At 44.1% G+C, this 16,063-nt stretch overlaps 1 protein-coding gene across 1 annotated transcript in view; it reads left to right on the top strand.

Annotated features, from left to right (window-relative positions):
* Positions 1-795: 795 nt before the first annotated feature.
* gmds (GDP-mannose 4,6-dehydratase) overlaps positions 796-16,063 on the top strand; it is a 221,983-nt gene continuing 206,715 nt past the window's right edge. Inside the window, exon 1 of the mRNA XM_034237438.1 lies at positions 796-1,033. Within this exon, the coding sequence (XP_034093329.1) occupies positions 935-1,033 (99 nt within the window). The 5' untranslated portion in view covers positions 796-934. The remainder of the gene's footprint in view (positions 1,034-16,063) is intronic.

The raw sequence follows: 16,063 nt of genomic DNA, 5'->3' as shown, positions 1-16,063 counted from the left end.
ACAGTTCCCAACATACTGCAGAAACTCTTCGGACAGAGACTGTTTCAGGGGGATATTTTTGTAATTAGTTTTTTATATATGTCTATAGAATGTAAAGACTCTGTAAAGGTATATAAATGTTACTGTGATTAAAGATTAGTATAGGAAACACTGTGTATGCATGGATGAAAAAGGATGAGATCATTCAGACCAGAGCAACAAACAGATAACTAAGTACATTTACTAAAGTATTCTACTTACTATTATTTTGACATACTTGTAATTTACTTGAATATTTACATTTTACGCTACTTTATAGGCCTACTTCTACTCCAATACATTTTATAAGCAAATATTGTACTTCTTACTCCAATCCATAATACTAATAGATACTGGTTACTAAAAATAGGCTCAACGTTTACAATCTACAACATAAATACGTATTTGGTAGTGATCAAAAACATATTAACACAATATTCTATAATAATATAAAACTGTGAAAGATCCATTCTTCACAGATTACCTTTAGTTTTAATAATTGAAGTACATTTAGCTACTAATACTTCTGTACTTTTAAGTACAATTCCCTATTCAGGACCTTTACTTGTAATGGAGTATTTCAAGACCATAGTATTTTTTACTTTTTCTCAAGTAAAGGGTCTTGTTGCCCCTCTGTAAATAGCCACTCATCCTTCGTGGGGCGCTGTGTCTACGGATATTCAGCCATCTCACTCACTCTGCCTTCTTTAACAAAGCGCTCTCCTCTGTTCCACCTGCTCTCTTCCTATTGGCTCATTTCACGGTCGCTTCCTGCTACGTACTTTGATTTGTGACAGCGGCGTGTAGTTTGGTTACGGAAGTTGAGGAGGGTCGTTGGTAAACTGTGAACACTCTGCACTGACAGGTTTTTCAGGACGTTGTTGCAGCAGACAGTAAACCTTTTTGACGAGAAGAGATGGCCCTGTGCTCCGAGCCTGCTAGCGTTAGCTCCGAGGTGAAAGGAGAGCTGAAGAAGGAGAGGAAAGTGGCCGTTGTCACCGGCATCACCGGACAGGTAACGCTCACACCCCAGCAGCATCTCACGTTAACTACACCGTTGCTCTAAAACAGCTTGACACCTCCTTCGTCGTGATGCATTCGGGAGACGTTTTCCTGGCGTCTATACCTGTGTCAGCTATTATAAAAAAGTATTTCCATGATTCATAGAGTGTCTGTCACTATTGAAACTCAATTTCCCATACAACTTAACCTTTAACCCAGGGTTGCCAACTTTGGGTACCTGGTTGGAGTGATATTTTGATATCATGGTATACAAATAGGCTACACAATATTGGACACAGACTATAAAGGGCACAAAGTTTCATTCATTAATGAAAGTCAAACACATGTTTGTTTCCACTGTTTTAAAGGTGGAATCTGAGTGATACAAATCTGCGGAAATATATTCCTTCTAAACCTGTTAAATAGCAATAACTAACTCTTAACTTGATGAATCCACAACAAGTAGAGCTTAAAGTATTTTTATTATTTTTATACATTATACAACGCTTATTTATATAGGGACGTCACTGGTGTTACGTGTTAACAGGAAGAAGAGTAACACCAGTGACGGTAACACCAGTGACAATTTGAACAAAATGGCTCCAATGTGTCAGACCAAATATGGCTTCAGTCAATATCAAAATCGTTTAACTCTTCAATACAATACATTTTCCCATTCAAATGTTCACCCCTAGGGCTATGCAATGAGTAACACTAATGACAGACTTGAAAGACACACGTACAATTTGAAGATAAAATGACACCTTTAACAAACAAAGATAAGAAGTGACTTTCCTTATGTCTTTGTCCACTGCACTGCCTCAAATAATCTCTTGTTACAGGAAGCACTTCAGAGACAGTACATTATTTCAAAAATAAAAGCGTTTTGTGTAGCAGTAACACCAATGACGTAATTTATTTGATATTATTAGTAATAATTAGCGTTTTTTTTACCATGTCAGTGTTATATTTAATGTATGTAATGTTATGTAAATATAAATTAGATTTATTTATTGAAAAATGAAAAAATTATAGGCTCCACTTCCATGTATGATCAAAGTGACGAGGCAGTTCCTTGAACTTGGCATTTTAAATAAATTGCAATTTATGTATAAATCCATTATTTATTTTTTATTTAGTACCATTGCAAAGACAATCTCTATTTATTCAACATATATAATGAATGTGAGTATTAGGTCAACGTCATGTATTTTGGTGTCTGCAAAAGTAAGTGACAGTACTTCCACCTTTTCTGTAGAATGACCCGATAAGCAATTAATTGACTTATCGTACGATAAATAAAAATGAACTCCATAACTTTTCTGACCTCGATAAATTGCCATTTACATGAGGATGTGACTAGCAGTTTGAAAGGATGTACTTGAATTATTATTATATATTATTATTATGTCAGTGGTCTAAAATGGTCATACAACGGTGCCGACAATATTATCGTTTATCGCAATAATTTCCTGGAAAATGTATCCGACTAAATTAATTATCATGAGAGGCCTATACATGAAACACACAAACACAAACAAATCTACAGACTTACTCCAAACTGCCAAATATATTAATTAACTCACTCTCACTCTCATATACTATTTCACTCTATTTTGGCCTAGTAGAATAATAAGCAGCAGACTTTTACTTTTTATAATTTCTACTGGATCTTAGATCTGCTCAGTTCGGGTCGGGGATTGACCAACCGGCTCCCACTGCTCTGCTGTCTGTTAACGTTGTTAAGAGTGGTGGGGGCGGGGAGGGAGCAGATAGACAGCTTGAGCAGCTGTCAACTCAACATTGTAAATAACCAACCAAAAACGATCGCCGGTTCATCTTGTTTTTGGCATGAGGATAGTTTGGGCAGCGTGAGATTGAGAGTGAAAGGTGTGTCACACGCCAGATGCGTGAGAGTTGGCAACTCTGTTTAACCTGATGTATGCTAATCCCTTACATTGTCTTTAGTGTTTCCCCTACCATTGTCTTGGAGGGGTGCTGCGCACTGCCAACGGAGCCCCGCGCCTCCCCTGAAATTCAAGGTGTTTAGAAAAAAAAAAGAATTATTATAATATATTTTTATATATATATATATATATATAGCACCAAATTGCAACTAATCTATATCTACTGTCACTTTTCACATTGAACATGTGCTCTTTTATTAAATAAACTAAACGCTTTCATTTTAAGTTGTGAGTTTAGTGTTTTTGACCCTAAGAAACACTGATGCACAAATCAATAACAATAATCCACAGCTCCTCTCTCTGCTCCACTGGATAAAAAAAAAAAATATCCCCCCGCTCCGTGGTAAACTGTGAATGAAGAGCCGTTTGGGAGCCGAAACAGCCGGCGCTTTAAGAGAGCCGAGCCGAGCCAAATGATCCGGCTCACTAGCGTAAAAAGACAGTATCTATAAGGGACGGCTCAAGTCAAAATTCAAAACGCCCCCCCACCCCCGCTCTCGGGGTGGACGCCCTCTCAGCCCTGGTCTGGCAGAAACACTGTTCACAGGTGTGCCACTGGTGCACAACATTTGTAGAATGACGTGTTTGCCACTGAACAGAAAACTATATTCAACCTAGCTAAACGCATCTGTCATCAAAGCTGCAACAATAATTTGAAAGCCTGTTAACAAATAAATACTACAATCACCCTACCTACTTCTGTCCTAAAATCAGAGATAACAATACTGTTCTGCCCTCACTGTCGTTATGAGTACAGATATGCAGACAGATAACTCCTCGACAAGTGGCAAGCGTTTATCTTCTTTAATAAGATGTTTACATCCACAATTCAACAGAGTAAAACTGAAAGAAACACAATATACATTGAAATTAGACACTTAGCTGTGATGCAGAAATATATATATATACAACGGTTAATTATGTCACAAACATCACAAAATATGCATATACAATGTTTACATGCAAAAGTGCTGTGTAATACACACTACAAAATATGTGCTAACCATACATCAAACATCAATGAATAGCAATCTACTTAAACATTGAAACCTCAAAATAATTGTTGATATCCTCTTAAGAATATGTACAAAAGCCAAACATAGATAGATAGATCTTTATTTGTCATTGTACAGGTACAACGAAATTACAATAGACTCACGCAACAACAAGACAATATAAAAACAACAAGACACTATAAAAACAATAAAAACAATAAATGGGACTTAAAAAGACATGATAGGGAATATGTACGTACATAAATAATAAATAAATTAAATTGCACGATTCCCCTCGTATTGCACGGAAGGCTTATATCATTTAAGTATTAGCAGCGTTTAGTGCACATATGGCCCTGGGAAAAAAACTGAGCTTGAGTCTGTTTGTCCGGGAAGACATGGTACGGAAGCGCCTGCCTGAGCGCAGCCGTACGAAGTGCTCATTACCCGGGTGGTGTGGGTCCTTAAGGATTTTGACTGCCTTCTTAAGGCAACGAGAGCTATACAGTACCTCCAGGGAGGGGAGGGGGCAACCGATGATCTTCTGGGCCGAGTTGATGACCCTTTGGAGCACACCCCTCTCTGCGGCTGTGCAGCTGAGGAACCACACGCAGATGCAGTAGGTGAGGATGCTTTCCACGGCGCAGCGGTAGAAGGACACAAGCAGATCCTGTCTGAGGTGGTAATTCCTGAGTATTCTCAGGAAGTAGAGTCTCTGCTGCGCCCGCTTGACGGTTGCCGTGGTGTTGGTCCTCCAGGACAGGTCCTCCGCCAGGTGAACGCCCAAGAATTTGATCACTGAGACTCTCTCCACACAGCCTCCATCAATGTACAGGGGCTGCATGACGGTCTTCTTCCTCCTAAAGTCAATGATCATTTCCTGGGTTTTCAGCTTGTTCAGCTGCAGGTTTTTTTTTTTGCACAACGCTAGCAGTTGCTCCACCTCTTCCATGTACGCGGTCTCGTCACCCCCTGAGATGCAGCCCACCACGGTGGTATCATCAGCGAACTTTATGATGGAGTTGCTGGTGTGGGCGGGGACGAGATCATAGGTGTAGAGGGCGTATAGTAGGGGGCTCAGCACGCAGCCCTGTGGTGATCCGGTGCTGAGACTGAGGGACGTGGAGGTGTGGGTGCCAATCCTCACTCTCTGGGGGCGATCAGACAGGAAGTCCTTAATCCATAGACACAAGGAATGGGATACTCCCGGGACTGATAGCTTGGTCACCAGTCTGTCAGGGAGGATGGTGTTAAATGCAGAGCTGAAGTCCACAAAGAGCATCCGTGCGTAGCTCCCCCTACTCTCCAGGTGAGACAGGGTGGAGAGCTGTGGCGATGGCGTCCTCCGTGGACCTGTTGGCCCTGTAGGCGAACTGGTGGGGGTCCAGACCGGGAAGGAGGGATGAGACGATGTGGGGACGGACCACCTTCTCAAAAACTTTAGCGGGGGTGGAGGTGAGTGCCACTGGACGGTAGTCATTTAGGCAGCCGATGTTGTTCTTTTTCGGCACTGGGATGATTGTGGATGTTTTCAGGCAGGATGGGACGATGGCCTGGGACAGGGACTGGTTGAAGATCTTGGTGAAGATCCCGCCAGCTGGTCAGCGCAGTCTCTCAGCACCCGTCCCAAGACTCCGTCCGGCCCCGCTGCTTTCCTCGGGTTCACTGCCTTCAGTGTGCGTCTCACCTCGTGCTCCGTGAGGGTGAGGCTGCGGAGGGCAGGTGGATGTAATGGTGTGGCTGCTTCCGATAGCCCTGTCTCGTAGCGGGCGTAGAAGGAGTTCAGCTCCTCCGCCAGCTGAGGGTCACCCCCATCGGCCGAGGGGTGGCTGGGTTTGTAGTTGGTCATTTGCTGGACCCCCTGCCACACCCGCCTGGAGTCGTTGCCCCGGAAGCAGTCCTCAATCTTCCCCTTGTAGTCCATCTTGGCCCGCTTGATCCCCCGCTTCAGGTCGGCTCTGGCAGTGCTGTACAGCTCCCTCTCACCAGTCCTGAAGGCAATGTCCCTCTCCCTGACCAGGCGCTGCAATTCTCCAGTCATCCACAGCTTCTTGTTGGGATGAACCCGGATGCGCTTATCCACAGTGACTGAGTCTGAACAGTGCTTGATGTATCCCAGGACCGCTGATGTGTACTGTTCCAGGTCCTCATGTTCGAAAACCCCCCAGTCGGTGTTCTCAAAACAGTCTTGCAGCTGTGGAGTGGCGTCTAAAGGCCAGGTTTTAATTGTCTTTATAGTGGTGGAAACACTTTTCCTGATGGGGGAGTAGGCCGGAATTAGGAGAAGGGACACATGATCTGACTGGCCTAGGTGCACTAGCGCTTTAGCTCTGTAGCCCCCCTTAATATTAGTGTAGACCTTGTCCAGTGTTTTATCCCCCCTCGTGGCACATTTAACATGCTGGTAGAGTCTGGGAAGCACTACCTTTAAGTTGGCATGGTTAAAGTCCCCCGCAATGATGTGGACAGCCTCAGGATACATGCTTTGTTGACTGCTAATAGTATCATGTAGCTGACTTAGCGCCGCGCTAGCATTGGCTTCTGGTGGAATATATATACTGCCGTTATCAATACAACATTGAACTCCCTCGGAAGGTATCTAGGTCGGCATTTAACTGTCATAAATTCTAGGATCGGGGAACAGTGGTTACTCACAGTGATTATGTTTGTGCCCCAAGAATCCTTAGTGTATATAATGAGGCCACCACCTCGCGTTTTCCCCGACAATTCTCGGGTCCTGTCTAGTCTATGGGAGGTGCGGCCAGCTAGCTCGATAGCTAAGTCCGGGATGGATGGATGGAGCCAGGTTTCTGTGGCTATTAGCACGCAGCTGTCCTTCACAGTCCTGTTTGTTGCAACCTGTAGTCTCAGTTCGTCCATCTTGTTAGCGAGAGATCTTGCATTTGTTAAAAAGATACTCGGCAACGGTGGTTTGTCCGGGCGGTTCCTTAGCCTCTCCAGCAGGCCGGCTCTGCATCCCCGCTTTTGTTTACGTTCCTTTCTCCGTCTGCAACGCTTAGTTCCGGGAATAGTGAACCATGGGTCTCCGGGATTCCTGGCGATTTCCGATGGGATGTTGTTTTCACGGATAAACGCGTCTGTAACGGCGCTTCCACTGAGTAATCCGATTTCTAGCAAATCATGTCTGCTGAAGATGTTATTTGCCCAGCATGATGTTAACAAAAGTGAAAAAAAGATATACAAATAAACATGAAATAACATTAAAAAGGCACTAGACTTGAGTCCTAAAGCTGCTGCGACTGGTCGCGCCGCCATACTTACAAGCAATGCTTTCAACAACATAGCAAAAAAGGATGGATGCATATTCAAACAATGATATTCTCCTCTCTGTCCCTCTCAACCACGACTCACATGTGGGTATCACTTCCTATGTTTTTAATGTAAGTCTTTCCCATTGGCTGGTACTAACAAACGAAGCAACAGCACCACCTGCTGGCTGGAGTAAGACAGCGTCTTAGACAGCACACTCCCCGCTTGACATCTAGGAGATGTCACAATTACATTTTCTTTTGATTGTTCTTATTATTGTTTGGAAGGAGGAGGACAGTGTCCATTATGGGCCTCAAGAAAACCTTGCATGTTCCTCCAGAGTAGAGGTCGACCGATAATCGGTATCGGCCTTTTTTAAAATCAAATTGCTGATAAAACTTTGGCTCTGATGCGGCCGTTTCTCTGGCTGCAGTCACCACTCTGTGTACACGAGCAATGTCCCGCCCACAGCGCTATCTGATAGGCTATTACTGAAGTGTCAATCAACACTGAAGATTTTCCGGGCGGGAGCCAGCCAGAGAGGCGGGACCTTCTCAGATTACAGGCAGGTGCGAAAGAACGCAGACACAGACTGAAGCAAGCAGCAGCGCTGAGCGGCAGAGCCATACATGTGTTAAGCCGAAGTTCAATAAACATCCCAATCCCATATGCTGAAGTTGCAAAAACACCACGATCTTATGATACAATTCTATCAGTTTCCCAGTTACACAGGGACGCGGGAAGTCAGTCAGAGTTGGGGGTGGGTGCAGCGTCTCGCAGCGGAGTAACTGGTGCGGGGGGGGCTACGAGTGGAGCCTCACCGTTTTTCAGGTTGATATGTGAAGCTCATTAGCTAGCCAACATGTATCTGGCAAAAATATTAGAAGTGAGGCTTCTAGACTAACGTTAGGTCTACTGTAATAGCCTCACTTTTAATAGTTTGCAAAACATTAGCTAGCACTAGTGTTTTGCAGTTGCTAGCAGCTTATTGGGATGTTATGCTAGATAGACGGGCATTGTTTTGATATAATAAATTAAGCATTATTGTTAGTTAAGCATGTCAGCCTGCAGCCCCACTTCTTGTCTCTCTCTAACTCATTGCAGATGGCTGCACTAAAGAAAAGGGCACAGAGAGGAAACCAGTTGTAAGATGTTTAAAAGTTCATTAAACATAATATATGCTTAAATGCATTTCAAAGAAGTTGTGTTGGAGTTTGTGGTGTTCTAAATTTTGACACCAATTTTTTTTGTTCCAAATATCGGTTATCGGTCTCCTTGATTACTAATAATCGGTATCGGTATCAGCCTTGAAAAAGCCATCTCGGTCGATCCCTACTCCAGAGGCAACCTTGACTTCTATCTTCCTGACCTTTCCGTCGTGGCTGGGGAAGTTTTTGACCACCATGCCCATTGGCCATTGATTCCGATGGACCTGACTCTCCTTCAGCAGCACAAGGTCCCCTTCTTGCAAGTTAGGTCTCTCCGATTGCCATTTCCTGCGGCCTTGTAGGGTAGAGAGGTATTGGTTTTTCCAACGATGCCAGAGCGTTTGCGAGATGTAGCGCACCTGCGTCCACTGGCGTTTGTAGAGGTCACTGTCTTTGAAGTCACCAGGAGGTATTGATGGAATGCCAACCTTCTGGGTTAGGAGGGTAGCTGGTGTTCAGATGATAGGAAAGCTTGGGTCGGTGGACACTGGGATGAGAGGTCTTGTGTTCACAATGGCTGTCACCTCTGGTTGCGGTGCAAGCTTATCCTTGCCAAACAGAAATCCAAGTTTACTTTTGCCTTCTGCATCTGTTACTTTAATGTAGGCTACAGCTGCTATGGCTTGTGTAGAGGCGTCGCAGAAAATGCAAAGCTCCTTGTGTGTTGAACTGCTCAGTGGAATGGAAGTGTATGTCCTTGCAATGCGGAAGTGTTCCAGATCTTTGATAGAGTCTTTCCACTCACACCTGTCTTTAAGCTTCTTGTCAGGAAGGGGTTCGTCCCACTCGCAGGCCTCCGTTGTAAGCTCTCTTAGCCGGGCTCTTTCTCTGCCCTGGACACCTGGAAGGTGAACTTGTCAGTGGTAACATCCCAGCTTATTCTTAGACTTCGTAACATGGGTGGAAAGTCTGCTCCAAGATCGAGGTCTTTTAAGCCTTTTGCAAGATCCTCTTTTGGGAAGGCTTTCATCACTTCAATGCTGTTAGAAGCTATCTTGTGCAGCTTTAAGTTGGATGCAGCTAGCGTTTCTTGGGCCGCCTTGAGAGCTGCAACGGCCTCATTTCCCGATGGAAATGAGATGAGACCATCGTCAACATAGAAGTGACGCTCAACTAGGTGTTTCGATTAAAAGTCACTTCCTTCTTGGTCTTTGGATGCCTTTCTGAGCACGTAGTTTGCCACGGCAGGTGATGGACTGTTCCCGAATACGTGCACTCTCATGCGGTACTCCACTATGGGTTGCTCCAAGTCGTTGTTCCAGTGCCAAAGGAAGCGTAAGAAGTTCCTGTGATCTTCTCGTACCAAGAAGCAATAGAACATCTGCTTGATGTCAGTAGTTACTGCCACTCACTCTTCGGGGAACGGCATAAGGACACCCAGGCTGTTGTTGAGATTTGGGCCTGTGAGAAGGACATAATTTAAAGACACTCATGGTATTGAGCGCTCGAGTCGTAGACCACCCTGATTTGTTCTGGCTTATGAGGGTGATAAACCCCAAAGAAGGGAAGATACCAGCATTCCTCATGTTCTTTGAGTGGGGGTGCCGGTTCTGCATGACCGCTGACAAATTTATTTTCCATAAAGTCCACAAAGTGTTTGTTTCAGGTCGCTTCTTCAGCGTGCGACAAACTGAGGAGAGGCGTTGACTTGCTTGCTGTTTGTTGTTGGGGAGACGTGGTCTTGGAGAGCGGAAGGGCAACGGAGCCACCCAGCTGTTTGAGTCATCTTGGTAGACTTCCTTCTCCATTATCTGCAGGAAGGTTCTTTCTTCTATGGAGTAGGCAGTTTTCTCATCTACGCTAGTAGACTGAAAGACTGTATCTCCCATGGTGTCTGCCTTAGAGTCCATCCTGTCGCGGTCTTGGCAATCAAAACGTTCCTTTACCTGCATGCTGTTTTGACATGGAAGGAAGTAGCTTGGTCTTCCATTTTCCAAGATGTTTGTCTTGAGGACATTTACATGTCCGGGGTTGTGAGCCCCTCCAAGACAGGCATCACCAACAATAACCCACCCCAGAGCTAACTTCTGTGCGAATGGAGCATTTAGGGGCCCGTTGCGCTGCTCGAGCACCTTGCGGGTCTGAATCAGAGTTCCGCTAGCCGGTATTTACCGGACTATGACCGGTAAAATATGCTGAAGACTGGCAAATCTAAATCTCTCCTGTGAAAATAATTTTTTGAAACTTGCGCCACTTATGTGACAGACAAAAGAGTATGTGACAGACAAGAATAGTCAATTCTAATGTCTAACACTTAATGTGGAGAAAGAGATGGGCTGATTGTGCGTTGATCTGTTGGTAATGCCTCGGGGTTCCGGTGGGCATGTAAACAAATGCATAGTGCTGCACTATACTTTGCGGCCTCACCCGGTTGCATAGCAGGTAGTCCTATCATTAGCTAGATCTGATCGATATGGACATAAACGCGAGTAAAGTCTAATCTGACGGGAGAGAGAGTACAGCTGCTGCTGACGAGTCGACACGCAGCTCTGCATAATCACATGCAGCGGTGAGCGGAACAAAACACACACTTCAGGTTAGAATATCACAGGTAGCTATTTTAATTACCTCTCAAACTACCTAAACTAGTTATAGATATGTTTAGTTTTACTGTCGGGTCACTCATTACTGATCCGTGAGCTGCATGATACTGACGGGCTGTCAGGAGAGGGAGAGAGCGCACTTTTGAATAGTTAATCTACTATAATTATAATTATTTAATATCGAATCATATCAATTAGTTTTAAAGCTCAATAAATAACAAAGAAGCTCTTTGACCGGCACTTTTCAAATTTTGTTCGGAAGATTTAAAGGACATGTTGACCGGCGAAAAAATATTCTAACGGGAACTCTGGTCTGAATAACATCTCTTCCAAGTAGCAACAGAATATCAGTCTTGGGATTGAGTGCTGGGATCCCTGTAGCAACGTCTTTGAGATGTGGATGATAGTGAGCGGCTTCAGGAGTTGGTATTTCATTTAGATTGTCAGGAAGAATGTCACATTCGATAAGCGTGGGCAAAGCCAGACTGGATTGGCCATCTGCTGATTCCACTATGAAATTACTCGCTCTTCTCCCAGTCACCTTTGAAACACCTGCACACTAGGGATGTGCATCTCCATCACTGAGGCCGATGCGATGCGCATCTCGATACGTTGCCATGATACGATACATTAACGATACATTTGAAACACCAGGTGATGCGATACGATACGATTCACCCCTGTTGCGATACAGTTCGATACGATTTGATTCAACATTATGCGATTCGGTGCGATTCAACACGATGCAAAAATAATGATACTTCAATTTGGTACGACAGAGGATTTTTGTTTTATTCCTTATATGCAGCAAATCATACATTAACAAAAAAGTGCTTTACATATTTGGTACTGCACATCCCATCATGCCGTTTATTTTTTTACCTTTAAAAGCTCTCCAGAGTACAATTTATAACACCTCACAGTTAAACAATGTAAGGATGCATTGCTCATGATTAACAATGTGCAAATAACAGCTACCATAGAGCAATGCCCATACAGCTGCCAGCCTGATGTGCTTAACACTCATTCATAGGCTAACTCACCAGTGAGCAGAAAGCGGTGGGTTCTATATGAACAATAAATAATACAAATAACCTTTCACAAACAGGTATTTCATAACTGCTTACAGTGAGGAATACATATACCATCAGGACGTTACTGATGGGGTGCGGCTGCGGAGTGATACTGTGTGTATGCAAGCCCGCATCTAGGACGGATCTATGTATCATGGCTGTAGACCTGTTAAGTAATAAAGATACCTCATACAAAGGTCTACGGATACCTTATTACTCTCCATGACCTGCGGTCAACTATATAGCCTAGCATAAAGGACTATTACACCGTCTTTCTTGAACAATCCGAAGTGTTGCCAAACGTTTGATTTGTAGGTATTTTTCGGTGCGCTGTGTTTCTCTTTCTCCTCGACTTCCGTGTGTGTTGATAACTGAGACTCTCGGCCTCCGTAGTGGCGAAGATATCAAAGATCGTATCTGCTGAGCGTTGACAAGATTAGGGGATTTTATATGAATGAATCGGTTTTTTACCGATGCAAAGACGCTACGCAATCGATGCATCGCGAGTTCAACCCGGTTCAACCCAAACTGTAGCCGATGTGCACTCTTTCAACCGGTGCACTCGCATCTTGAACGTTTATGCCGGTGCACCGATGCGAATCGGTGAATCTTAACATCTCTACTGCACACGTCTTAAGAGTGTATGGAGAAGAGTTTGTCGATCCCAAAGATATCAAAGAAGGAAGATCTAGCCAGAGACCTGTTGCTCTGATCGTCCAAGATAGCATAAGCTCTGAGTCGCTTGTCATGTGATCCTTTGGATAGACATCAACGAGTCAAATCTTGGCACATGAGTGTCCACCAATCTTCTTTCCACACACCTGTGTGCATGTAGAGGTGGCAATGGGTGAAGCTGAGCCTTGCTCCCCGCCGTGATCAAAGGCAGGTCCTGCAAACCTGTGTGTCGCCCATGGTACAGGACCAGCGTGGAGAGCACTGATATGTGTGTTACTTTCACATTCTGAACAGTGGATTTCCATCTTACAGTTCTTTGCTTGATGACTGGAAGAAACACAGCATCGGAAACATATCTGATTTTGTCTCGGATAAGCCTTACGTTCTTCCAGAGACTTCTCCCGGAATAACCTGCATTTTCTTTTTGAGTGGATGAGGTTTTTTGTGGATGGGACACTCTTTGCTTGGGTCTGTAATAGTTTTTTCAGCACTTGGCGTTTGTTCGGAGCTAACCACTTCTGTTCTGTGGACTGTAATAGGCATTTTTGATTTGTTGTGTTTTTCCAGATGCTTGTCTGCTTTGAAGGTCGTGAAGTTGGGTGGAACCATAGACATGACACTGGGGTCATTTCTCATTTTGGCCTCATCTTTAATGAAGGTGGCGAAGACCGAAAATGGAGGGAATGACACCGAATAATCGCGTTTGTATCTGGTTCCGTGCGTCATCCATTTCTCTTGCAGGCCAAATGGAAGTTTATCCACTATGGGATGGATTCCACGTGCCGTGTCGAGGTACAGCAATCCTGGTATGTGTCCTTTGCTCTTAGCAGAGTCAATCTCTAACAGTAGGTCACCAAGGTCCCGTAGCAGATGAGGCTCCTTGTTGGTAATTCTGGGGAACTGTTCTAGCCTATCAAACATAGCCTTTTCTAAGGCCTCAGGAGATCCATAACACTCTTGATGTCTCTCCCACACTTTGTTCAGACCGATGGAAGGGTAGCTAATATGCACTGCTCTGAGGCGTTTTGCATGTTGTGAGGATTTGTCGCCTAACCACTTAGTCAAGCTCTTCACTAGCTGTTAGATGTAGACCTTGGATGGCATTTTCAAATGAGGATTTCCATGCCCAGTAGTCACCTGGCTTGTCGCTAAACCTTGTAAGACCTCCAGTGAGCAACTCACGTCTAGCTAGAAATCTGGGAAGGTCAGAAATATTTTAGGTTTCTTGTGGGGGAATCAAGAGGACTTGACCGTTGTGGTTGTTCATGCACTGCAAAGCTCTTGGGTAGCTGAGATGCTCTGTCGTTTGCGTTGTTCTTGCAAGGCAGCAACATGTATGGAGATCTTGGGTCAGGCATTTCAGCTTCCTGCTTGAGTTGATTAAATGTGGGGTCCGCTGGAGCCTCGTTAGGCTTCAGGGCTGCATGTGGAGTTGATTTCTCATTTTGGAGAAATTGGTTATTCAAATACTTGCTTGTGCGTTCTAATGGGTGACATGTCTGTGGGAAGCAAACACTTATGCGGTCTTCTTCTATTTCGCTTGCCGCAGCCTCGTACACATTAACTTCAGCGAGAGCTGCCTCTGCATCTCGTTCCTGATGAAGCTCTTCCAATGTAGCCCCCAGACGTGTTTCTTCCACTCTGAGTTCTGCTTGTTTTACTCTCAATTCGATTTCCTTTTGAGCATAGGCCGCTCTGGCTCGTGCTGCCTCCGCTCTAGCCCGTGCATTGACCGCAGCCAAGCTGGCAGATGACTTACTGGAGCCCTTTGATGATTTTGATGCGTGAGTGTGAACTGATTCATTATCTCCTGGCTGAGACACGTTTAGTTTCTTAGGGAAGACTGACATGTGTATCCACCCAGTGCATGACATTAAGGATTTTGGGAGATGGCCCTGTGGGCCATCTAAGCTAATTTACAGATGGCCCTGAGCCCAATAGAGATTGCCCTGAAAAATGTGCTTGGACGAAATGACGCACGAAGGGTTTGGGGGGCCTCCCCCTAGAACAGGGGTGCCCAACCTTTATTGAACCGAGAGCTACTTTTAAAGTTGCCAGTCTGCCGAGATCTACCAGTCCAAATAGAGAGGCGTAGCCATTACTGACAGTATCTACCAGGTGAATACACACTTCTACTTGTATAAAACTGACCTTTGTACAATTAATACTTCATAAAATACTGCAGATCCTTTATCTTACCTATTTCTAATCTACACGCATACAAGTATTTAACTGAAGTTACACAACAGTGCTGTTGATACAGAGTTGGAGTTTATTCACACGTCACTACAGTGGGTAATGTTTTCAAGAAACATTGAACAGTGCTGCCACATATGACACAGGAAAAAAGAAAATACTCTGAACCCTTTCTTTGCCATTATATAAAAATAGTGTTGCTACAAAAGTATAAATTACGCTTACTAATAAGACAACTCAGATCTGAAGCTACACAGGAATCTGCTGCCAAAGTGCAATAAAAAAAGGCAAAATTAATAGAATCAAACCCTTTTTTTGTTGCATTTTAGTAGAGTATAAAAATAAATGCCTTTAAAATAGGATGCAAGCAACACTAGTTTCTTAACCTGAATTGATAATAGACTATAATCAATTTAAACAGAACAGATCTTAATGTTTGCATTCTTATACCATTTTGTACAATAATTATAATGAATAAGTTCAAACAAACTAAAACTTACAGCTGATTAATAACGGTATCCAACTTGAGTTTTTATTATGTCAAAAACCTGTTGAAATGCTAGTTATTTTTACTGTCCCCCAAAAGCGCGTCGGCAGCCTCCAGGAAAGCTTCTTTCACAACTTCGCCGTCTTTGAAAGACTTCATGTGTTTCGCAAGAACGTGACTGACACGATAAGATGCTATGGTAGCAGCCTTGCTCTTGTTGTTGGGCCTGGTGAAAATGGGCTGCTGTGCATTTAGCTGTCCTTTCAGGCCCCTCCCCTTTTGGGAGCGTAGGGCAGATTTAGGAGAGAACTCCGTCTCGTAGCGTTTGTGCAGTTTTGAAATGCCGCTCCTAAATTACCCTTCTTCGATAAAGCCATGCTCGCATTGCAGATGAGACAGATGGACTTTGAATTGGAATAGATACACAAATCATCCTCCCACTCGGAGTGAAAATGATATATTTTTGGCTTTTTTGCTTCTGCCATAATTGCGGTCTTGTGTGTGTGTGCGGACTGTCACTCCTGTTGACACGGACAACATCAGCAAACTAGTGCACTGCCCACCAGCCACGCCCCGACACATGGGGTCACGCCGGCCAATCACAAAGCTTTGATGCATTCAAGTGCATT

The sequence above is a fragment of the Gymnodraco acuticeps genome, unplaced genomic scaffold, assembly GCF_902827175.1.
Source record: "Gymnodraco acuticeps unplaced genomic scaffold, fGymAcu1.1, whole genome shotgun sequence".
Classification (NCBI taxonomy): Eukaryota; Metazoa; Chordata; class Actinopteri; order Perciformes; family Bathydraconidae; genus Gymnodraco; species Gymnodraco acuticeps.
Note: the sequence above shows the minus strand (reverse complement) of the source record. Positions and strands in the feature narration are given on the sequence as shown.